This window comes from Equus asinus, chromosome 21 (assembly GCF_041296235.1).
Source record: "Equus asinus isolate D_3611 breed Donkey chromosome 21, EquAss-T2T_v2, whole genome shotgun sequence".
Taxonomy (NCBI): Eukaryota; Metazoa; Chordata; class Mammalia; order Perissodactyla; family Equidae; genus Equus; species Equus asinus.
The window spans coordinates 85534688-85560106 of NC_091810.1; the positions used below are offsets into that span (position 1 = coordinate 85534688).

General features: G+C 39.5%; 2 protein-coding genes across 3 annotated transcripts in view; one reads left to right on the forward strand and one right to left on the reverse strand.

The window, feature by feature from the left end:
* MRPS22 (mitochondrial ribosomal protein S22) overlaps window positions 1–12127 on the forward strand; it is a 28593-nt gene extending 16466 nt beyond the window's left edge. Inside the window, exons 8-9 of one of the 2 annotated variants that reach the window (XR_011496603.1) lie at window positions 3125–3215; window positions 11786–12127. Coding sequence is in view for 1 of the 2 variants with exons in the window: in XM_070493414.1 (XP_070349515.1) it covers window positions 11786–11806 (21 nt within the window). In the remaining variant the exon portion in view is untranslated. The remainder of the gene's footprint in view (window positions 1–3124; window positions 3216–11785) is intronic. The other variant, XM_070493414.1, reaches the window with a different exon arrangement.
* COPB2 (COPI coat complex subunit beta 2) overlaps window positions 1–25218 on the reverse strand; it is a 28122-nt gene extending 2904 nt beyond the window's left edge. Inside the window, exons 1-17 of the mRNA XM_014852001.3 lie at window positions 25061–25218; window positions 21258–21395; window positions 17395–17481; window positions 17068–17194; window positions 15871–16019; window positions 13869–14015; window positions 12921–13020; window positions 12126–12268; window positions 11670–11869; window positions 10197–10307; window positions 8365–8453; window positions 8173–8279; window positions 6959–7102; window positions 6225–6355; window positions 5767–5974; window positions 1961–2071; window positions 795–1009 (exon numbers count right to left, since the gene is read on the reverse strand). Of these exons, the coding sequence (XP_014707487.1) occupies window positions 795–1009; window positions 1961–2071; window positions 5767–5974; window positions 6225–6355; window positions 6959–7102; window positions 8173–8279; window positions 8365–8453; window positions 10197–10307; window positions 11670–11869; window positions 12126–12268; window positions 12921–13020; window positions 13869–14015; window positions 15871–16019; window positions 17068–17194; window positions 17395–17481; window positions 21258–21395; window positions 25061–25063 (2210 nt within the window). The 5' untranslated portion in view covers window positions 25064–25218. The remainder of the gene's footprint in view (window positions 1–794; window positions 1010–1960; window positions 2072–5766; window positions 5975–6224; window positions 6356–6958; window positions 7103–8172; window positions 8280–8364; window positions 8454–10196; window positions 10308–11669; window positions 11870–12125; window positions 12269–12920; window positions 13021–13868; window positions 14016–15870; window positions 16020–17067; window positions 17195–17394; window positions 17482–21257; window positions 21396–25060) is intronic.
* Window positions 25219–25419: the final 201 nt, after the last annotated feature.

Below are 25419 nucleotides of genomic sequence, written 5' to 3' on the forward strand. Positions count from 1 at the left end.
CTACAATAATACATGAATACTAAGTATGGTAAAACATTCCAAGGGGCGTAAAAGCAGCTAACAATAGATAAATCAGAGTTCAGGTCAGGTTTTGCCATCAAAAAGTTATAAAAAACTACTTTCTGAATACTTTTGGATCTTTGAATTATGGATAAGGAATTGTGAACCTATTCTTACAGGTATATGAATTTATAAATACATATACTGCAGTGCATTTCAAAGTTTTTATAATAAAGTGTGGGGTTTAAAAAGTTGGTATTGAGGCCAGCCTGGTGGCATAGTGGTTAAGTTCATGTACTCTGCTTCGGTGGCCTGGGGTTCACGGGTTCAGATCCCAGGTGCAGACCTACACACTGCTCTATCAAGCCATGCTGAGGCAGCATCCCACACACAAAAAATAGAGGAAGATTGGCACAGATGTTAGCTCAGCAAGAATCTTCCTCAAGCAAAAAGAAGAGGACTGGCAACACATCTTATCAGGGCCAATCTTCCTCACCAAAAAAAAAAAAAGTATTAGAGCAAGGTTAATGAATATTTTTGTGTTTTATTTTATAATTTTGCTCAAACATTTAGACCAAATGTGCTAAGAGCATCCCTTGCTGAAGGTGAGTGCCACCACAGCAGTGCTGTCTGCCTCTGACTGCCCCCATGAGCAGCCACTCAGTCCGGCATCAGCTCCGTCTCCAGGGTTCGTTCTTCACATTCCTCTCGAGAAACCACCCTCCAAGTCAGTGCACAAATAAGCATTTTTATGTTACAATGCCCCTTCTTTCAGACCTTGGATTAATACTTACTTGCCCTGTAAAAAGTAGCTCATGAATGCCACGTTATTCTTGCCATCTCTCTCGGCCCCCTCTGCTAGCTTGTTCACCATGGTAGCATTTCCAGAGGCAGTGGCCAAAAGCAAGAGACCACCGTAATCCTGTGCGTGATGCAGGCACTCTTGGGCTAGGCCAAACTGACATTTACTAATAGCAAGTTCAGCAAGTTGTTTCCACTTCTGTTCTGACTGTAAGAAAGAGTTTCCAAGTTAAGATACCTTTGAAGATAAACATGTGAATTTCCAACATCAACATTATTCTGTTAACCTGAGCATTACTGTGCTGACAGTATTTTATATATATACACTGAGCTGTGCTTGTTAAGTTGGTTCTAAGAATGGAATGACAAAATGGAAATTCTCACATATAGAAAATTAATTCAAACACACAAATCAATTTTAATGATGCACGAATAATCATCAATCCCATTATATTTCTATTTTGTAATTATACAGTGAAACTAAAACTAACTGAACTTTTAAGATAATTAGATTGCAATTATTTTAATGAGTGATTTAATATTTTTTCAGAGTAGAAAACTGTTTCTTATGTCGTTAAATAATTAACAATAATAAATATCTGTCATTTGTAGCTTCTCATAAATCAAATAAAAAGCTGCACATTTGGTGGTGATCTTAACATATCTAGAATTTATTTAGCACATGTGAAATGAGCTTACCAGCAAATGCTAGACTTAAACCACAATGGGAGCCCTCAATGTACAAAGATCATAAAAATGTCAGCAACTGTCTTAAAAGCTAAGAATCCTTCTTTAAAACCATCTTTCTCACTAGTTTGGCAAATTACTACTACGTCTGCACTCTTTTAGAGTTCCCAGACTACTTTATCTACTATCTTATATCTTTCCTTCTCTTCTAAAACAGATCTCATAAGAAATGAAAACACTTTTTCTTAAACAAATTAGAATGCTCAGAATATCTCCAATATAATCCATTTAATTTATGCAAAGATTAACATAATGCATTTTTTAAAAAGATCAAAGAGAAGCAATAACCTCACCAAAATGAGTCACTAATACGCATTTCAGAAAACTTTAACAACACAACTTATACTAAACACACACGGAAGTACTTACTGACCCTTCCATCAGTTATGAAAAACCATGCATTAGCACATACCTCTGCTTCCACTGCTAACTGGTATGCAATTTTTAGTTCGCCAAGCTGAAGAGCAAGTTCAAAGCGATGCTCAGGATCTGTGGATACTGTAAGAGCTTGCTGCTTGAAGCCCTAAACAGATAAAATATTTATGTATGTATATAAAATGTGTAGTCTGTATATATATATATATATATATATATGTAGTGCAAACACACACACAGGGCAAATCATCCATTTCCCTCTCAAACTAAAAATACCCTGCTGACAAAGAAACCCCACAACTTAGACGAAAGTAACAGATAACAAAATACTCTTTAATGAGACAGAGAAAAGTTAGAGTCATTAAATTAACTGATGAGCACAAACCTGGCAGACAAAATTCAGTCACAAAATGCCTAATGTTTTCTAGGCAGTGGCAGTGGAAGCTGACTAATGCTAGATAAAGTCAAGTAAAACAACAAGTAAAATTAGAAATGTAAAAGTAAACAGAAACATCAAAAGGAAAAGGATTTTGGAAAGTTGACTGAACAAGCCATTTCAAAGAAAGGCAAGGTGGTGCAGACCCAGCTGTCTGTAATCTACTCACTAAGCTGGGCCCTGGAGACCACCTGGTCCAGTCCCTCAAAAAAAGGCAGTCAAATGTGAAACTTGCCCATTCTCTATACCCTGTGGGTCACGTAGTAAACATTCTGCTTTCGGGTCCTGACACTGATCGGGTGTCATCAACTGTGCCTTTACTGGTCGTCTCACGTCCAGCTTATTCACTAGCAGGTGCTCCAGAGGGCAGGAAGTCTGGAATTGCCTTCCCATGCTCCACTCAGTCATCAGAAGCAGGCTTTTAAACCAGCTACTGTAATTACTAAGTTAGCTTCTCCCCCAGGACAAACAGTACTGATGGGGTGTGCCTTATGGGCAAGTCCTGCAGCTGGAGGGATGTGCTGTGTCAGACAAAAAGCTCAGACTTCAGCAGACTGAGGGAGAATGCTCAGTTGTGGGGTGGTCAGGAGGGAGAAGCTGGGCAGCTCTGACTTCAGTCCGGCTGGATCTTCGGGTTGGCCGTATTGTTGTGTTAAAATGTTGTAACTTCCCAGACCATACAAACTGCCCCTCCCCCCATGCATCCAGGAGTACAGTGTAAACACGGCATTCTGAGTAATCTGCCTTACTCCTTTTCCTCCCTAGCACTGATGTGGACAATACACAATCAAGAGTGGAGGATGGAGGATCTGTGGAACTAGTGAGACACAGGAAAGGGCAAAGCAGATGACATCAGGTGGACTAAAGATACTTTTGTCTCCCGCCAAACTCCCAGTGAAATGACACTAAAGGGATTCTTTTTTTTAAGGCATAAACTCCCAGGGACACACAGAAAGGCAGAGGAGATACTAGTAACAAAATTTTGGAAGCCAGGAAGCTGGTGGAGTATAAATGTTCAGTTAAAACACTAGAGAAAACAAACCCTAAATCAGGAGTGAGGACAGCCTGGAAACAACCTGATTCCCATATGCGAATCCCCAAGGGCGCTCGTGAAGGGCGCTGCTGGAACAAACAACACGAGCGGCCTGCAAGTCTGGATAAGCAGCCGTGAGATTCCCAGGTCCCCCCACCTGCCCCCCCCCCACCGCCTCTGGATACCCACAGAAGACAGGAGGTTTCTTCTTTGGCAGGGGAAGCTAGAGGGTCTCCAGTCAGGGACACCCTGCACACCTGGCAGGAGTACTGAGTATCAAAAGGAAAACTGGAGATTTCGAGAAGGGACACTGAGACCTACTAAATACTGAGACCCCAAGCCATTTCTACTCAGCCTCCAGAAAGATGGTGCCGGGGGAGCTTCTCTGTAAACTCTAACCGGCCCCAGGGTACAATCCTAAAAGGTCAGTGAGGGCTATACGGCAGCTAGAACAGTGCCTGGTACGCTGCTGAGTGCTCATTAATCCACCAGATGAATACACTGACACTGAGGCTCCCCAATCAAATGGCCCAGCCTCATCACACCTTGTGAAGTCCATACCCAACAAGCCCACACACAAACTCAGACCTTCTGATCTACTGCTTAGATCTCCACCCTTAAATGAGGGCCCAAGGATCATCAGATATCTGAGGAAAATCTCTAAAAGGAAAGACAGATCAAAATGAACGACTAACAGCAACTTGAAGGAAGCATACCAGGTACGGGGAAAAAAAAACTTCAAAACAACAAAAAACCTATCATCCACATCCTCAGGGCAATAGGAGAAACTTTCATCCACAAGCAAGAATAAGATTTAAAAAGGCCACGAATAACAAAATGAGAAAACTAGTGCAGGAGGTCTAACATTTGACTAACAGTTCCACAAAGAGAATACAGAAAACAAAGGAAGGAAATCATCAGAGAAATGATTCAAGAAAATCTCTCGGAAATGAAGACATGATTTTTCATTTAAAAGAGCTCATCTAATACCCAGAAGAACGAATGATAATTGACCTGTCAAGTCCCACCATCATGGTAACATTTAAAGAACAACAGGGACAAGATCCAAAAAGCTTCTAGAGAGGAAAAAGTAAATCAGGTACCAAGAATCAGGAATATAAATAGCTTTAGACTTCAACAATGACTAGAAGCTAGGAGGCAATAAAAAAAAATGCATTCAAAATTCTGACAGAAAATTACCTCCAACCTAGAATTCTATATCCTGTTAAGTGGTCAAATGTGTTTGAGAGTAAAACAATGGCACTTTCAGATAATCAAGGTCACAGAAAAATTTACTTCCCATTAATAACTGTTTCTCGGAAAACTACTGAAGTACATGCTCCAGCAAAATGAGGGAGTAAACCAGGAAAGAAGATAGGGGATAAAGGAAACAATGGATCCAACTCAAGGGAAAGGCAAAGGGAAGCCCCAACATGACGGTGAAGGGATATCCATGAGGAGAGCAAAAACACCAGTTTAGCCTGAAGCAGACTAATCATACTGAAAGATTTCAAGGAAATCTGGAGAACCAGCAGAATCTAGGGAGAACTAACCATTATGTACACAGAAAAATAAGCAAAGGAAAAAAAAGGAGACAATTATTAATTCTAGGGAAAGCAACAATTGCAGGAAGGGAAAGCTATACTATACCACACAGCTCAGCGGTGAACAGTGTTTACACAGTCATTATAATATAAACACTGAATACCGACCCAATCAAAATTATGATATGACTACCCGGAGGGTAAGGGAAGGAAAGTGGCATGTATGTGGTAGGAGCAGAAGGGTGACAGAAAAATCCTCATCTTCTATAGAGTGGGAAGTCATCAGAAATGCCTAAAGCTATGCCTAGAGATGTGAAATAAATACGGAGAGAGTCAACTAAAAGAATTAAAAGTGATTAATTAAAAGTAGAGAGAGGGAAAGGAGTGCTGGTTTTTTCTTAAGCCTTGCAGAACTTTATACTTTGTGTACATATAACTGACTAAAACACATTCCACTACAAAAAAGGCGTATCACTAATGGTAAATGTTATGTCATGTCTACCACAATTAAAAAAAAAAAAAAAAGGAAAAAGCCAGCTAGGATAGAGAGAAAAATGCAGCATGGAGATGAAAATATCGATAAATGGAAAGGAAGTCTACAGAAAGAGAAGACTGGTGATCACCTCCAACATTTAACAGGAGTACTAAGGGCAATGAGAAAGGACAAGGAAGACCATGACAAGTGACTTAAATTTACAGGAGAAATTCCACTGCCATAGGAAAATCAGCGGCAATTGAGAAATACATTTTTTCAAACCCATACTACCATTCTTTTAAATTGCTGGTTTTAAAAAACACATAACAAGAAAACAAACGAAAAATCATCTTACCTGCTTTTCCAAAAAGTGTGCAACTCTGGTCCTCTGTTCCTTCGGAATAGTAGGAAGCACCTTATCGGCCATGCTAAAGTCCCTTCGCATGACAGCCGTCTGGTACTCCAGCACGGAGACCAGCAGGGAGTAGCTCACGATGTTCAGTTCTTTATCCCCCAGATACAGCCTGTTGTCCTTAGGGATGTAGCCCAGGAGGTACATGGTCCTGTAACAGAAACAGCAACTAATTTAGAAGGAAGCCCAAATCAGTAAACACACAGACCCACACCCTGCCTCTTGCTCAAAATCTTTCCACTTAATTGATGCAATTTTGGTTAACAGTAGCCAACCTACTAAAACTGTAACTCTGAAAAATCAGGCCTCTCATTGCTACAAGCCTGCAACAGGTTTTGCTTAAAAAGCATAATTTTAAATTTAGGATGCTTAAGACAAAAAGCAAAACAATAGTCAGCTACCTGTCCAAGTGGGCAATCGTGACTATTTCTCCTCCAACATAATAATTCAATCTGTTCACAGAACTTGTGTAAATGAAGCAATCGCCTACCCACAGCCCTGTTTTCACAATTTCCTGAATCTCACCAAGAACCTGCAGAAAGGAAATAAAGTCTATTACATCCTTATCCAGCATTCAAAATCCTGTGAGTAACAAAAAACAATCTAACTGGGGTAAAATCCTCCTTCCAGAAAGAAAATGGCCTTGGAATTTCTATCTTCTTTCTTCATTTAACAACAGACTCTGGATGAGTATTTGTAATGTAAGATCTCACTGCTGCATCAAAGCTGTGATCTAGAAAAGTGTTCATCTAAACTCCTAACACACATGAAACGGATAAGAAGTATTGCATAAAATCTTCCAGGATATCTCCATAATAGATGACTTATCTTCACCATCGGAGAGCTCACTTAAAATACTCTGGCTAAACTGTCTTAAGACCAAAACACCTTCTAATTTCCTTACTGAAAGATATCAAAGTTAGTCTCAAGATTTCTTAAAACCAAAGCACAAATTTCTTTTAAACATATATGCTTTCAGACCCTGATCTTTGAGACAAGATTATAATTTTCACACTTCACCAGAACTCCTTAAATACTTGATTTCAAATCTAACATAATAAAATGTTAAAATCAGTGAAGTTCTAAGACTATAAATCATTTAACAGCAAAGCTAAAGTTGCACTGATACAATCACCTCAAAGGCGTCTTCAATGCCGTCTTCAGTAACTCCCTCATGTGTTTCCTGGGCAGCCAAGACTTTGTCTGACAGATACTTAAGGATAAAAAATGACTCCTCGGTGGCAATACAGACCAGCTCTCCAGAGTCAGACCAGAAAATCTGCAACACGACAAACAAAAACACAAATGACTTTGGATTTCTGAGTGGATAGAAGAAACTGTGTACACTTTGTTTCTTACAAGATTTATCATCTTATATTAAGATAGTAAGTACGTACTTAGTTTTATGCAGTGTCTATGTATGTGTGTGTATGTATCTGGGAGGGTGGACGGGGCAGTGTTGTTCTATTTAGTCTAGAAATGGAAAGACCAAAGGGAGACAGGAGGAGAGCTGTCAGTAAACACGGATGGGCTGTAATTTAGCAGAGCAGGAGCTTATTCCCTATTACTCTAGAATAGTATTTCTCATCCTTTTTTTTTTCATTATTACACCCCCCAGGAAGCTTTTCAGGCATTTTTTTCCTAAGCACCTCCTCTACAAAATTTTAGTACCACAGATACTATACATATGTTTATGCATATACACACAAATGTGGCATATATATCCATAACACGGATATCCATATGAATAACTATGCTTTACAAATAAAGAGAACCCGTTGTTTTCACCGCTCAGGAGCCAGTTTGTGCCCTGCTGAGGGCGCTTGGCTGCGCTGAGCATGCACGCTCCACCAGACAGAGGCAGGACTCCAGGGAGGTGGGTTTGTCTCCAAAGATAAGTTCCTGACAATTAAGGCTGTCAAAGCAGCAAGTAGTGGTAAAGGTAGACAATTCTGTCACTGGAGACAGGTACCTGAAGTTTACACAGCCGTTCTTAGTAAAGTATAAAAAGGCTTTCTGAATTGTGTGGGAGCCCCTCAGGCCTTTCCAAGTCAAGAGCTCCCTGACTTCTCTTCAAAGCATGCTTTTGTTAACTCTGTCAAAAGCCATTTGAAATATGAATGGCGCCTGGCATTTGTATAACTTTTTATACTTTTCAAAATACCCAATGTCAACTGCCTCATTCAAATACCACAACTCTGATTTTCTGAGCAATCCTGAAGTAAATGGCACCGTGTCCAACACAAAGGAACAGGGACAGCAGAGTACATGGACATTTCTCAGTCTCAGGGACCCAGAGCTGCTCACAAAGATGCACATTTCAAAAGTAACAATGGAGGGAAAACTCACATGTTTGGGCTGAATTTCAATTCTGCGTATGAGTTCGGTGTTGTCCCAGTCATAGAAAGCTAAGCCATTTACAGATCGGACCCCCAATAAGAAGCCTCCATAGATACCTAAAAACAAAGAAAAATTTTTGTTTAGATGTTTTTGAACCATTGGAAAGCTTCCAAAAATGTATCATAGATAAATAACACTCACTTTCAGCTCCAAAATCTGGTTTAAATGATTTTTTTTCCTTAAAGTTCTTAAATATCTTTACAACACTGTTACTCTCTCTTATTGCATATCTAGGAGAAAAAAGGGAAGCAAACATAGCATATTATATACTAAACCATAATTCCACCAAATGTTAGAAATATCTGCAGATATACTTGAATAACAAACTTTGGGTTTCACAGTATTACACAAATTACCAGGCCTCACGAACTATTAGAAACTGAAAAAGACCCAAATTATCCATTTATCGGTGAGGGATTAAACCAGTCATGGTATCATGCAATGGAATACTACTTTGCAAAAAAGGGAACCAATTATTGATCCATAAAACAACACGGATGAATCTCAAAAACATTATGCTGAGCAAAAGAAGCCAGACACAGAGCATATTCTGTACAACTCCGTTTATATGAAACTCTAAAGAAGATAAATCTTATCTACCTGGTGACAAAAAAGCAGATTAGTGTTTGGGGCCACGGAGCAGGGGTGGGGAACTGACTGTTACGGGAAACAAGGGGATTTTGTGGGATGACAGAAATGTTCCGTATCTTGATTGTGCTGGTGGTTACGGATTATACACATTTGTCCAAATTCATAGAAATTTACATTTAAAATAGCGCCTTTTATTTTGTATAAAGTATACCACAATAAAATAAAGAAAATTTAAAAATAAAGAAAAACTTTTATAAGTGGCTCACTAGTCAGCCATGTTTGGCAACTACTTAAAAAGTTGCGTACATTCAGGCCTCTGCCTTGAAAAGAGGGGCTATGGCTGTTGCAGGATATTCAGCAGCATCTGAGGACGTGATCTGATGAGTATTTTGCTCAAAACAGGAAAGATGCTGATCAGGGTCTTGGCTGGATAAGGCTGAAAGAGGGAACTATCAAAACAGAGGGAGAGGTAAGCTGAGAGAGGGAAGGCAATCAGGAACTGTAATTTTACTTAAGACAATAACAAAGTACCTTTTAGCACAGGGAACTGCACATATGAGTATATTTAGGAAACTTATGAAAAGAGTCAAACAATTTCTTACCTCTCAGTAAATCTTACTGTCAAAAAATTCTAAAAACATGCATCTTATTACACAATGCCGAGGCTCAAGTTACCCACTGTTCAGGGTGGGGGCAATACTAAATATGGGGAAAACAAAACTAAGAAAACTGAAGACGTAATTCACTTGTGTGGTCTGAAAAAACCACAGCCCTAATGTTTATTACCTGCACCAAGAAGGAATCAAAAAAGGAGCCACTTGGTGTCTATCTAGTATAACAATTCAGAGTTAAATGATTTTTCCCATTTTCAATGAGAAGAACATTTTGAATTCAGACAGAATTAATTTTGTTAAGAATTGCAGGGGGGAAGGGGTAACATCACAGAAAATGAGTTTTAAAAAAGATTCAATGAAGTTCTCATCAAGATGACATCAAACTACAGCGTCTCTCCCAACTAGCTCAGAAAGGGGCAGCAGCATCTCAGAACGCCAGGGCACAGGGAGGGCCTACTTTGTCTTGAGCCCACAGGCACCAGGCCCTGCACAGGCTCCATCAAGAAAATGGATGCTGGGCCCCCAGTTTAACAGGATAATTAGATCAGTGTGAAGGAGCCAGCTCAACACGAAGACAGAAAGGGCACAGGCAGCTCACTGCACAGCTGCCTCTGACTCTGATCTTCCAACAGGCATTCCTGGTGAGAACTGCTCTTCAACACAGAGAAGCACAGTCTACACTGAGCCTCGGGAGCCTCGTTAATCCAGCCACGCACAGTACAGCCCCTGCAATCAGGGCCAGCCGGGTATCACATGGCCAAAACTTACTCTGAAGAATCATGGGCCCATGCAAACTCCTGCGCAGACCCAAAGCTCTTGTTTCTCAATGCCATTGCTGTGTAGATGATATACTCGCCATCACCACACACCACAACAAACCTAGAAATCACAGAAGCCAGGGAGGGAAGAACAGAGGACCAATGACATGTAGAAGTTAAGAAACAACGATTCATCCTTAGGGTAAAACATTTCCAATGACAAATGTTATTTCAGTTGACTGTTACAACTGAATCTAATATCTTTTAAAGTAATACATTTCTTTGAATTCGGAGCGAGACACAAATATTCCACCCAACAATTCCAAAAGCAAATTACGAAGATGGGGTTATTGCTGCAAGTGTTATTGCAATGGCCTCCTCATATAAACAAAGACGACTTGGGAGAGGAAGGTGAGGGGGCTGGAGATGCACAGGAGGATCCCAATAACTCAACTAGTATTGGTTGAGCACTTTGCTTATTCCATTTACACCATAAGACGCCACTACCTTGTTGCAAGATTATCTTCATTTTAAAGCTGATCATTCAAATGACTAAAAATACCTTACTCCAGTTTTTAATGACTGTTAAATTTATCAAAATAAATAGAATATTTTAACATTCAAATAAAGAGTAAAAATAGAATGCTGCACAAATAAAATTTTCTCAATAAACATAAAACAACTCTCTTCAAAGGTACAATTTATAACACTGTAGTGGCTGCTATTAGATTGTTAAAGGTAAAATGTAAAACAGCAAAAAAGTTTTATGACGTTAAGGGAAAAAATATATAATATATTCTTACTCTTCATAAGAAAATTATATTACAAATAATTATGGATACCATTTACTGAATGAGGCGGCATACTTGGTTTATATACTTTGTCTTTTTCAATACGCAGGATGGCATTACAAAATGCCAAGATCTGTAAAATAATTTTTAAAGCTCCACAGGTTTAAACTCATTGTGCTCAAAACTCCTCTCTCACAAGATATTTGGTGCTTTCTAAATCTTAAGGGAGAAGCAGAACTGATGGTTCAAATTAGAGCTAAGAAGCAGAATTACTACCAAGCCCAAAACTTTTTCAAAAGACACATACCACAGAATCGGCTTTTCTTCTTAAGAGCAAATGAATTAGCAAGTATTTAGAGGGCACCCACTAAGACTCAGGATAAGACATGATCCTTGCCCTCAAAGGAGCACAAGGACACAAACCCAACACATCTGAAATAAAGGTAAATACAGAACTATCTAACTGTTCAAAACTGTCTGGTGGGACAAGGCTAGGAAGGCAATGCTTCACCTTGCACGCCGACTTGATCAACTCGTCTGGCTGCGTGCAGCTGTGCTGAGAAGGATTGTGAGGCCAGGGCAAAAGCTCATGAGGAACGCTCCCCGTAGGGCAGGGTGACACATGCTATGGATATGCAGACCCTGCTCTAACATACTCAGAAGCTCAGAGAAAGATTCTGGCGATGGCTTACCGCCCATTGGGATTGTGCTGAATAGTCTGAGGGTATATTTCACAACTGCCCATATCCTTTACGGCCAGTGGCAACCTTTCTCCATCTTTAATTTCAGCATCTCCCATTGCTTTTAGGTTGGCCTGCTGGACTTCTGAATGTTTGGCCCAAATTATCTTTCCATTGGCGTCCATGGACATGGCAGGTTCTTCCCGACCAAGCTAGAAGAATGACAAATGGCTCTCAGCAATGAACAGGAACACAAATAAAACCACAACAAAATAAACACTTTCTATGTTCATTTAACAGAGACTCCTTTCCTTCACTTTAAACTCCCAGTGCTTAATCTCTGGTGCTTAATGAAGGAAGTGCCACCAGTTTAATAGAACTGGTGACGTGGAAGATGACTGCACTACAATACAAGAAAAGCTGCGTCCCTCCATCCATGTCCTCAGAGAGAGGACAAGCAGAGATTACCTTAACAATGATGCTCCCTTCGTCATAGCCCAAAGCGACATTGTTGGACCCTCTCAGACTGGCCACACACCACACCCTCTCCATTCCATAATTCAATGTGCTCTCGAGGCGATAGGTACTTGAATGCCAAATACGCACAGTTCCTAAAAAGAACAATGTGAGTACTCCCGTTGATCTGAACATCCAACAATGAACTGTGTCAGGTGAACTAGCCACATGGAAATCTCTATATTCAAACAGAAAACACCTCCTGGAAGCTTAATTTTTTGATCTATAGTCTGTAAGTGATTTTATGCAGCAACATAAATAAATTAATAATAGAAAATGTATAAGAAACTAAAGCTAAGAAATGTGATTTTAAGTGTGAAATAATGACGGGGTTTCCTGGGTATGATGCCTGCTATGTGCCAGAGGTTTTATACCTGTGATTTCTTCTCATCCTTTCACTACAATCCTATGAGGTGGATATGTCTGCTCCCATTTCATAATTTGCCCAAACCACACATCCATGAAGTAGCAAAGCCTGAATCTGACTCCAGGTTTTTAGACTCCAAAGCACAGGCTTTTTCAATTTTTCTCTAGGACTTCTGGGTATCCTCTTATTTAAGTAATAGAATCAAAACACATTAGAATCATGATGATGATGTCCCTTTACTCTTTGACAGTTCAAATATTCTAATCTAATAAAAATATCAAAATCTTTGGAAACCTCCAATTACAATGCACGGCACTACCTGGCTTAAATATCCACTTAGTAACTATAAGCAGAGGAATAAGCATGCATTTCTGACTTACCGTCTTCTGAACCTGTGATGATGATTGGCAACTCAGGATGGAAACTGGCACAAGACACGTTTTGGGCATGTCCCTCCAGTGTCTGTACGCATGTTTTATTCTGTAATCAAGACACAGAAAATGTTTTTACTAGTGAAAAACAAGTAACTCATCCTTTATTTTCCCAGAGCACAGATACATTATGATAGTGGTTATGACACTCTAAATAGAATTTAATACAGAAATTTCTGAAATAGAATTATCTTGTGTGCATATTTTCCCTAATTATTTGATAGCAAAAGTAAATGCAACTGTCACATTTAAAGAAGAAAAAAATGCATCCTGCCCCCCAAGAAAAGATCTGGTTTTCATCTGAATATTTCCCCCCCAAATTCCTAGGATAATGTCTTTAATAATTTTATTCTGTATTTAAATACACATTTGAATAACTTTCTAAGTAAAATTGGTTTTCTAGGCCTCATTTTATTAACTGCTTGTGGAAATTTTGATGTGGGAAACAAAAAACCAGAAACTTAACAAAACCTTAGAAATCAAAAGCATTGTAACAAGACTTCACAAGTAGGTTTACAACGGTCTATATGGCAAAATGGTTGTACCGTGGCGATGTTCTGACAATATTCATTGCTTCGCTAGGTTTCAAATATAAATGGAAGTCTGCCAATGAGGATACTAGAGGATGTAAGAATTCATTTGAACTAAAGTGTTAAAATTTCTAATTTTTACTATTAAGTGAAAAATAAATATGATGGCATTTTATTTTTAAAATTGTGACAGGCATTTATTTTCATTTTTCTGGAGCATTCTGGGACCACAGTTTAGGTGAGAATACTGAGGCCTTAGGCTGTTATTCTACGAACAGAGTTCCATAACCCAAGTTTTAACTGTCCTGTAAGAAACAGTGAGAGGCATGCCTAACATCTGTCAAGTAAGGCTAAGAAAAAACTGTACCTGATAGTCCCATATTTTAACAAGACGGTCATCTGCACCCGAAATGAGGTATGGTTTGTCACCACCACTGTAGTAATCAATGCAATTCACGCCTTTCTCATGTCCCTCCAGAGTGAAGTTTGGTGAGGAGGAGCCCAGCTGCCACACCTTCAGGGAGCAACAGCACTGCAGTCAATACGCAGCCTCGCATTTCGGAAGGCGGTGCCACCACTTCCGACAGTACATAAAACGCCAGAGCCCAGGAGACAGAAACTAAAGAACGTTCATTGTGTTCACTCATTTATTTTTGCTCTTTCTCACTTTACTTGAATTTCCAGGGGGCAGAATCACTGTGACATTCTCTGAAAATGCCAATTTCTAGACTTTCTCTCTAGAGATTATGACTCAGTGGATCTACAGTGAAACTCTGGAATACAGATTTTTAAGAGATACCCCAGAAGATTCACAAGCTACACTTTGAGAAACACTCCTTTAAGGGTAGGAAATGATTTTATGAAGGATTTAATATAAAGCTAATGAAAGTGGATTTAATAAGATGTATTACAAGGAGAAAAGTACTGCTTAATTAAAAAATTAAAAATAGGAAAAGTAGTCAAACATACCACAGTACTGGTATTGAACTTTATCTTTACAAGTATTTATTGAGTGCCTACCACATCAGAGGCCCTGTGGGGAGTATAAAGATGTGTAAACAAATGTTTACCACTTACTGTATACGACAAACTTTACTAGAGCCAAAGATAAAACAATTCTTGTTCTCAAGGTATACCTAATTTAGTGAAGAAAGTTTAAAACTAATTTCAAAGTTTGCAACCTATGTCAAAGGCAAGGACAATCCAATAAAAGGGAAAAAAAAGTAAGGTCAAAACCCTAAGATATTCAGACATATAACATTTAATAATAACTGTCAGACATAACTTTTAATATTTTATATTAAAGGAAAACTAATATAAGGTAAACATACACATGTAAGCAAAAGTTAATGCAGTATATAATTTTAAATCTATGCACAGAGATACTTGAAATATTATAAATGGAAAAAGGAATAGGACGGCACTCACGCAACATGTATAAGCATCTAGTACAAGCAAGGCACTGTGCCGCCTGCTACTGAGTGTCTGTTGGGGTGGGGATGGGGAGACACAGTTCTTGCCCCAAACATTCGGGGAATACAGATTTCCAGGGACACATTAATTATTATTCACCGAGAAGCCACAATAGAGGCAAAAGCAGTGAAAGGAATGGGATGAGCTGAGCAGCTCTGTCTAGAGGTGAAATGGATGTCTAAAGAGAGCTTCTGAGAGTAAATAATTGTGCTAAGCCTTGAAAGATGAGTAGTTCTCCAGAGGAAAATAAATCAAAAAGGGAGAATGAAGAGTACTGAAGGCAGAGGGAACAGGTGAAAAGGGAAGGTTCTGTGAACATTCATGGCACCTCTAGAGAAAGGTGAGTAGAGTAGGGTGATAGGCGATGTCTCATAATATATTAGCTGAAGCTGCTCTTGGAAACTCTCGTATTCCACACCAAGGCATTTGGCCTTTATCCTTAGATTAGGAACTGAGAAGATGGGATCCTATGTTAGAAAGGTAACTGGCAGCAGTATGGAGAAATGGAGTAAGAAAAAGAAAATGGAGGCAGATGAAATTTAAATATAAAATTGATTAATAATCAGCAGAGAGGTCAACAACGAATACACTAAAAGGGGAGGAAACAGTAATCTGGAGAAGATAGTGGCATTTTTCTTATTCTGGGTTTGGAGAGGTTTAAAAGTCTTACAATTTATTGTTCCCACGTGGGAAAACACTCCCTCATTAAAAGCACCGAGTTGCCACAATATTTTCTAAACAGAATATGCCCTTCTAGATCAACATGAGAAGTCCTATTTTGAGTTTTTGAGAGAAACGTCTAAGATAGGAATAACTTTCTGGGCAGCCAGTAGTAAAATACCTAAACCAACTACATTCCACCAACAATCACAGCTGACACACAGCGGATAGCCTACCTTGATGGTCCTGTCCAAAGATGCGCTGGCAAACTGATTGTTATCTTTGGGGTTGATCACAATCTGCATAACATAATGGGTGTGTCCCTCAAACACTTGGGAACAAGACCATTTTTTATCCCAGTCCCAGAGCTTAATAAGCATGTCATCTAGGCCAAAAGAAAGGCTCAAGTTAGTTGCAATTTCTATTTATTTCATTCAGAACTAAGGCACAGAGTCTTTGTGCCTTTTAAGGCAGCAAATCTAACACAAATCACACATTCCATGACTTACAGAAATAGAATCAGAACTTCACAGATTTTTCAAAATCTTTATTTATTCTAAGAATAAACTTAACTCTCTACAGAAGAGTAGAGATAAAATAGAGAAATTACTAACAGCAAATATAAAAATTTCATGAAAAAATTTAAGAAAGACTCAGTGGGCTTTACAGAAGGACAAAAGAGGAACGTGAGTTTGATTAGAGTCTAAGTATGACCGAAAATGATGGCAATGACTATTTAGGGAATAAGCATGTTTCAAAAAAGGGGCTGGCCCCGTGGCCAAGTGGTTAAGTTCGCGAGCTCCGCTGCAGGTGGCCCAGTGTTTCCTTGGTTCGAATCCTGGGCGCGGACATGGCACTGCTCATCAAACCACGCTGAGGCAGCGTCCCACATGCCACAACTAGAAGGACCCACAACAAAGAATATACAACTATGTACCAGGGGGCTTTGGGGAGAAAAAGGAAAAAAATAAAATCTTTAAAAAAAAAAAAATTTTCAAAAAGCTATTACCAATTCAGTGCAATCCGTTTTAAGTGCCCTCCAAAAGACCACTGTTTTATACATAATACCAAGGAGCAAACTAGTCTCAATATAAAGATAAAACTGAGTAGGGTATATGGCAATCTGCCAAAACCTCACTCATCAGCATGTAAATTAGCTTTCTGTTCGGCAGATGTTTAAGCATCTAGACCTTCAGGTCGGTCTTTCTCGACAGGAACTGGAGCAATTGCTACACAAAATCCTAAGCAGAGCTGATATTTCATTAAAATACAAAAGCAAGCAGCATTGATAGCACATTAATGGATTTAAAGAGTTTAAAGGCTGCTTGGTATTAGAACTCTACTCGTAACAGCAATAAAAGAATTGCATGTCTCACTGAATGAAAATGAATTACTCAAAGAGACATCCATGATCAAAAGGGGTCATCTCTTACCACTGCTAGTTAGAATGAAAGGCTGGGTTGGATGAACAGCAATACAGCGAATGTAGTCTGAGTGCGCTTCAAACATATGAACTCTCTCCAGAGTATTGTAATTGAACACTCTAATCTGCATGTCATCCTAGAAATGGAAATTTAAAAACCATCATTACTGTTATGAAGTAAGTTACACAAAAAAGTATACAATAGGCTCAAGGTATAAAGTCCATGGTCCAAATACTGTACTAATTAACAAAACAAATCAAGAATCAAAATTTTGCAGCTCATTTACATAATCATTGACCGATTCAGAAAATGGAATTAGAAATTCATATTACTTACCGCTCCTGTCACAACCCAATTCTTCCTTGCAACAAACTTGGCGGCTCGAACAGGAAGATCACACACTTCAAACGTTTTCACCAGTGTCTTTCAAATTTAACAAAAATATACACTTTGAGTTATAAGAGAATAACTCAAAAATCTATTGGTATATTTAAAACATCCAATTATTTAGATCACTTCTAATTTAAAAATATCCTCAGGCTAAAATACGAAAGCCCAACAATCAAATAAAAAAAAATAGACCAATCAACTTTTCTTTAACAGATTCAAAATTTTAAAACTTATAAAAGATAAAAGAAAGCAAATGTCCACAAGATGGACTTCCAAACCCTCTGTGTTCCAGCCCTTCCCTACTTCTCTAGCCTCACTTTGGTTACTCCCAGCCTTACCTTTGCTCCTGTCCGCCCTGCCTGAAAACCCACCCACAGAACCATACACTCCCCTTTCACAACGCAGCACCTTTGTGATTACATGTTTAATGGCAATCTTTCCTGCTAAGCTCCCTGAGGACAGGAATCTTGTTCACCAGTGTATTCCCAGAGCCTAGAACAGTGGCTGGCAAACAACCAGAGTGTAACAAGTATTTGTTGAATAAATTAGCTCTTAGGTTCTTCTTTTTAAAATTAAACCCGTAAACTCATAAACTAATAAATAAGATACAATTCTTTTGTACACTTTAGCAATACGCTTCCATACATACACTATTCATCTCTTTTTTAGTGAAGTATGAGACACAGTGATTAAGATGTGCCTTCAAGCTGCTCGGAATGAAATAACACACAGGATAAAGGCAGAAAACTAGGAGACCCTCTGAGAAAGAGCAGGGATGAACACATCTCTGTCCTTCCATTTTGATGCCTTGTTCTTTAAAATTCTGAAAATAAAACCACTCTTCAATCTCTCTTTTTGTACCAGAGAGTAATGAAAACAGCACAGTCTTACTGACTGATTAACCATGTGCACTAAATAAAAGGAGAAGAGACTGGTTCATAAAAACTGTTGAGCCTACTCTGGCTTCCCAAGCCAGACTTCAAGGATTCTTCAGACAAAGGCTGAATAAGTGGGGACATCAGCTCCAACCTGTACAATCACTACTAGTTGACTATGATATAGACACTGAGAGCCAACAGAACGTGCAATCTATAAGACGACAGACAAATCCACGAAAGCCCACGAGGAGCCAACAAATCCAGGGATCTGCTGAGCAGTAAAAACGAAGCAGCTGCAGAACAAACAGTCATAGCTCAAGTCCATGTTAAGTGCTACGGCTGATACAAAAACAAATGACAAGAGAGAGGGTCTCCGCACTCTAGAAGCTAAACAATCTAAACAGGAGGAAACGCTACACACTCAACAGACAGACACCCAGTGTAAATTAGGAAAATAATGACTAACGCCTGTGTATGGTAACTTATAGGTCTCATACACAATTTTATATGATTTAATCCTTTTGACAATCCTGTAATGTAGGCAAGGCAACAATAGCATCTTCATTTTAGATAAGTAAACTGAGACTCAACATGATTAAAAGGCTTGCTTACATCATTTAATTAGCAAGATGGCTTCAAATTCTAACACACTGATTTTGTGTGCGTGTGTGTGAAGACAACTAGTCCTGAGCTAACATCTGTTGCCAATCTTCTTCTACTCTGTATGTGGGATACTACCACAGATGGCTTGATGAGCAGTGTGTAGGTCTGCGCCTGGGATCCGAACCCACTTGGGCCACCAAAGCGGAGCACATGACCTTATCCACTATGCCACCAGGTCAGCACCCTAACATACTGATTCTTCAACCACTGCACCTACCACCTCAAAGAATACATAGTATCTCCTTATTTGAAATTCAAGTACATTTGAATTTACTTCCAAAAACCTTTTTGGCTCTTTCAAGAATTTTGCTCTCAATATACATGAGCAGCAAGTAACTCTTATTGGTGATAAGCAGAGGAAAAAAAGCAGGATAACCTAAAACAGATCAACCATTCAACGACTTACTGAATATCTACTATGAGCCTAACTGCCAGGTATGTGCTTGGAGCAACAGTGGGAAATAAGACTATGGTAATCCCTGTCCTCACAGAACCTCCATTCTTGAAGGAAAGAAAGAAATGAAACAAGAAATTACCAATGAGATGAATTATGAAAGGGGAAGCAGATGGCCCTGCAGGAGGGCCCAGGAGGGTACAGAAGGTGAAGTGGATGACCCAGATAAAGCAGAGTTATGTCACGGTAAAGCCTGGAGAAAGACAAGGGAAGTACACCTGGGCTTTAGAACATACAACAGTGAAATGACAGAGCTGAGAGCAATCTAAATGGAGTTGAGAGAGGGGATCCGCAGGAAGAATTAGGAAGGGTGGTGGGGTGGGAGAGGCACCAACATTATCTGTTAAGCATAAAATCAGAAAAGTTTTAGATATTTGGATGGAGAAGTAGACCAAAAAAAACAAAAGTAGTTAGCATGCATGTTATCTGCATCAAGGCAAAAGGAATTCATAAGATAAAGATCTGAAATTGCAGAGGACAGAAAGCCTGAAACACTGATATAGTGATAAATGGAATGTTTATCATTCATTAGTCCAACAAATAATTACTGAGCACTTACTACGTGTCAGGTAATGTTATGGACACTGGGATACAGTGGAGAACAAAGTGTTGATGTATATAAAATGTCATTGGTGGGGTCTTGGTTTCCTGCGCTGTCATTACTGTTTCATTATCGTGAGATAAGACTGTAAGAGCATTTTAGGTTTACTCCTGACCTTGGTTCCCTGAGCCTATTTCTGCCATCTTAAATTCCTCAAATGTGAATTTTACCTGGATTTTAAGAACTTACCTTTGGATGTTGAGGATAATTACCTTACAAGTAGATACATAACTGTACGGGATAGTGCTTACTATATGTTCTGCACTTTGAAAGAAAAAGACTAAGGATGGTCAAGGAAGATTGGAAAATATGAAATAAGCTAATTTGAAGGATACATTATTTACTCAGATGAAAGAGAACAAAACAAACATTTAAGGCAGATAATCTTTTTTTTTAAAGATTAGCACCTGAGCTAACATCTGCTGCCAATCTCCTTTTCTGTCCTTCTTCTTCTTCTCCACAAAGCCCTCCCCCCGCCCCTCCTCCTCCCCCCTGCCTCCTCCCCCTCCCCTCCCCCGTCTCCCCTTCCTCCTCCTCCCCCCCCCGCCCCCCGACATAGTTGTATATTCTAGTTGTGAGTGCCTCTGGTTTTGCTACGTGGGAACGACGCCTCAGCACGGCCTGATGAGTGGTGCCATGTCCGTACCCAGGATCCAAACTGGGGAAACCCTGGGCCGCCGAAGCAGAGTGTGAACTTAACCACTCGGCCACGGGGCCGGCCCCCTAAGGCAGATAATCTTAAAATGCATATTTTCATATGTGTAATCAAAACTACAAATATTTCTCTGATGTAATCTATGATTTGTATGGTTGATTGAAAGTTATCTGCATATCATTACATGGAGCACTTGGGAAAAAATAAAATTAAAAATCCTATTCTTAAGACTGTTAGACTACTCACTGAATGGAAAATTAAGTACTACTAAACATGTTATCTAGAGCAAGTGATCTTATATTGATGCCAGTTTCCTTAATTTCAAAGAAGAGCTAATATTGCCCACATCAGAATTTAATATTTAAATATTGTATATAACAAGTCCAGAACAGTTTCTCCCACAAGCTATACCCCTATAAATGTTAGTTCCTCCTTACTGAAAATACTTTGTACCAATTTGAGGAAGCAGTCTGCAGATAGCTACTGGACTCTGTTACGATATTCTCTCTCTTTGATTATAAACACAGTATTTTTAATAAAGTCCTCAAAAATTTCTACCTGTGTTTCATGATTCCAAACGCATACACTGCCATTGTAAAGACTCGCCAACATCCATGGCTCAGTAGGATGCAAATCCACACTCTTAACTCGATCAGATCGAGCAGTGAGCTTTCTCTTGATATCAAGTCGCAGTGGCTAAGGAGAAACGACATAAAAAAAAAAATTAAAGTGCTATGCCAAATAAAATGTTTGGGATCTTAACTAAAAACAGTGCATTAACAGGCCAAAGAATCAACTGAGTTTTTACTTTGCTAAAATGTAGACACAATTTCAAATCTAAAGCACCTATTCTTTGCTCATATATACAAAAAATAAGAATATTTAAAATTTTTAAATTTATAGCAGCAATTGTCAAACTTTTTGATCTCAGGACCCGTTTACACTCTTAAAAAATTTTGAGGACCCCAACAAGCTTTTGTTTATGTAGGTAATATCTACTGATATTTATATTAAAAATTAAAACTGAGGCAACTTTAAAATATTTATGTACTAATTCATTTTCAAATAAAAACCCATTATATGTTAACTTAAATAACATATTTTTATGAAAAATAACTATATTTTCAAAATAAATTTAGTGAGAAGAATGGCAATGTTTCACATTTTTGCAAAACTCTTTAAATTCTGACAATAAAAGACAGCTGGTTTCTCATATCTGCTTTGGCCTTCAAGATGTTGTGATATTTGTTTTGGTTGATGTATATGAAAAAAAAACCTGGCCTCACAAAGATATGTAGTTTGAAAGAGAGGAATATTTTAATACTTTTTCCAAATAATTGTAGACATTCTTCTTTGATAGCACACCACAACTTGACAAGTGGTAGTTTCTTAAAGGTTAGTTGCAATGCGAAATCTGAAACCACATAAATGAACTTTTTATACATTGTTACATTAAAATTCACTGGTCTATTCTGTATTTTGAAGGGATAGGTCACTCTTGCTTCAGTCTGTAACATCATGCATTCGTCACTTGGAAAACATTGGTTCTCTGAGTTAAGCAGATCTCCCAAATGTTGATGACACATTTCATTATACAGTATAAAAAAATCACGTTCATTAATACCACCATCTACGCTAACTGATAAGTCTTTAAGTATTAGAAATCTGCCAAGTTCAGTGAGAGACAAAAGTTTTCTAAAATTCTAGTTTTCACTTGAAAGCTCTAATTTTATTATTGGCAACAAATACTGTCAGGGACCTTTCAGTTTTTAGAAAATGTCTGCCAAATAATAAAGTCTGAACAACCACAGTTTTTCAGTCATTTCAAGTAAAGCTTGCAACTTAACAGTATGCAACAGAAGTGCTTAATGTATAGTAGCCATTTCATCACACAGAACATTTAAAAGATGTGTACTCGAGTGTCCAGACGTAATAAAACTATAATTCTTACTGCTTCATCAATGACATTCTTAAGTGAAACTGGCTTTAAGAAAAAAATTGTGTGACAATGAAAAATACACTATCAGTACAATTTGGTGACACCGTGTCAGCAGTTTTACCTTCCATTACTTTCACACTGTCAGTACCGTGCCAGCAGTTTTACCTTCCATTACTTTCACACTGTCAGTGCAAATACCAACACGGTGAAAAACGCCAATAGTGTCTTACTATTAGGAAAGTAGTTTTAATTTGTGGACCTCCTCAAAGACTATGGGGGACTCCTAGGAAATTACGGACCACACTTTGAGAAACCTGCTCTACAGAACATCTAGTAAATAAATATAAAATATCTACTAAATCATGACTGTGTATATTTTACCATACAAAAATATTTTAAATGATTGATTACTGAGTAAAAGTGATGCTCCAGGAAGGTGGGCCAGGGAACTGAGCAGCCCCAGTGCATATACATATCCCCAGTGCACAAATCCCAGTTTAAAAAGCACAGCCAAGAGTTCTTGCTATATTTCTCCCAATATTTAAATGACTACTTTGAATGAGACAGTGTCCTAGGTACTCTGGAACACAAGGATGAGCAAGACACTCATACTGTACCCTCAACTCTAAATGTCTCCCTCCACCTTCCAAAAGCCAGATGCATTTAGGACTCAGCTTAAATGCTACTGCCACCAGTATGATCTTTCTGATTACTCTAGCCAGAAGTATCCTTTCCTATGGGATCCTCCAGGATTTAGTTTTAACCTTTAACATCTGTGTACACACCTCGTTTTGCTTTCCAGAGCAGATGCTCCATAAGGGCAGGGTCATTGTTTATTCGCGTCTTTATCTCCACAGCACCGTATACACTTGGGCATGGGGGTTGAAGGACAGACAGTACAATCCAGGTCTAAAGACACACGTGGGATTCAAATTTCAGTTCCACCATTCATGAGTGGGCAAGTTTCCTTAACTTCTCTCAGGTTTGATGTATGTAAACGAGGGGTCATACTATTAGCTACCCCTTAGTGTTACGAGAATTAAATTCAGCATTAATCAGTTAGAACAGGGCCTGATCTATTGAAACCACTCCGTAAACATTAGTTATAACTCACTCTCCCACCTCTTGTGAGAATTAGGAGGCAAATGTGTAGCAAAGTGCATGGCACATAGTAAACATTCTATGGTAAATGAGTGAATAAATGCACATTTTGTATCTCACAGAAAAGATTAAAATGTGTTAAAGAACGAAGGAAGTATTTCATAATAAAAATACACTCTCAAATGTAAAGATTGCAAAAGAAAACAAAATTAGGCAGATCCAAGGGCCTTTTCCAAAAACATACATCACGGAAAGTACAGCAGACCCCAGACAGAGCAGGTCAGAGGTAAGGTAACCAGATATCATTAAGACTTGAGGTCTTGTTCTTAACCTGGAGACCCAAGGAAGGTTGGGTTGGGGTGGGGGAGGGACGGTCTGTGAGTGAACCCATGGAAATTTTATGCACCACTGTGTGTTTCTCTATGCATTTTCCTGGGAGTATCCATAACGTTCACTAATTTCCCCAAGGAATCAACCTTTATTGTAGTTCCAACTCTGCTGCAATTAGCCTTGTACAAACCTAATTTTAAGTTGTAAAAAAAAAAGGCAGGAAAATGTTTAAACATAAAATACTTTCTTACATTTTTTCGGAAAAGATATTCTCACACTATCGTGGTTTTTTCTTCTTATAATGCTCTTGTGCAAAAGTATTTCAGGGCATTTTTGAGGGTGTCGGTAATGGTAAAAGTGCTGTCATGACTGCCTTTCTTACCAGCCACTATATTTGCAAATGCAGAAAAGCACGCACACCAGTTTTATAAACAACTTCCCAACCCTTCCTTTCCCCCTAGAAACTCAGGCTGGGATGCCAAAGCACACGAAATTCCACTTTTGACTCCATATACGCTTTACTTTTTTTTTTCTTTTTTTTGGCTTCTCTGCTTAAGTTTGTCGTTTGTGGTCAGCACACGCTATACCAGGAACAAGCCCAACATGAGTGCAAGATCAGCTTCACCATTTTAAGGGTAGAACGAGGAAATTCTGCCAAAGCCTTCCAGGAGTTCCACGTCTTCGGCCTCTCGTATTTCCCTACCCCGCAGACCCGCTGCAGACCGCAGGAGCTCTGGCAGAGGCCGTATGCACCGGAGGAATCAGGGACCCCTCAACTCCAGGTACAGCCCCCTAAACCACCCGGGACCGCTGGGCCCCACCGGTCCCTCCCTCACAGATCTCGCTCGCACCCGCCTAGGACCCCAAAGGCCGGAGGCGGCGGCCGCAATGGGAGCCCGGGCCGCTGCTCACCGTGGCCCCCAGCCCGGGAGCCCCAAGAATAGGCCTTAGCCAATAGGGCCCCGCTCCCTCCCGCACGTTCTGGACCTACCATGGCTCCGTCGGTCCGAGGCCGGACGCCCTCACTTGCTAAGCGCGACGCAGCTCCAGAGAAACCCACCACCCGCTGACCGGCGACTGACTGACGTGGAACTTCCGGGAGACGATTCTCGCGATAGTGTAGGCCAGGGCCCGGGCGCCTGCGCAAACCCGGCGCTGGGCTTACGTTTCCCAAGCCCCTCCCCAGTTCCCTAGGCAACGCGGCCTGCCAAACTGCCCAGAGCCAACTTGGCGCTGCTGGGGGAGGCGGGGTGTGGCCTCCACCTCGGAAGACCGTGGCCTGGGGCTGCTGAGCAGTGCCGAGAGCCAGAAAACCGAGAGAGAAAAAGATGAGGAAAACAAAATGCTCAA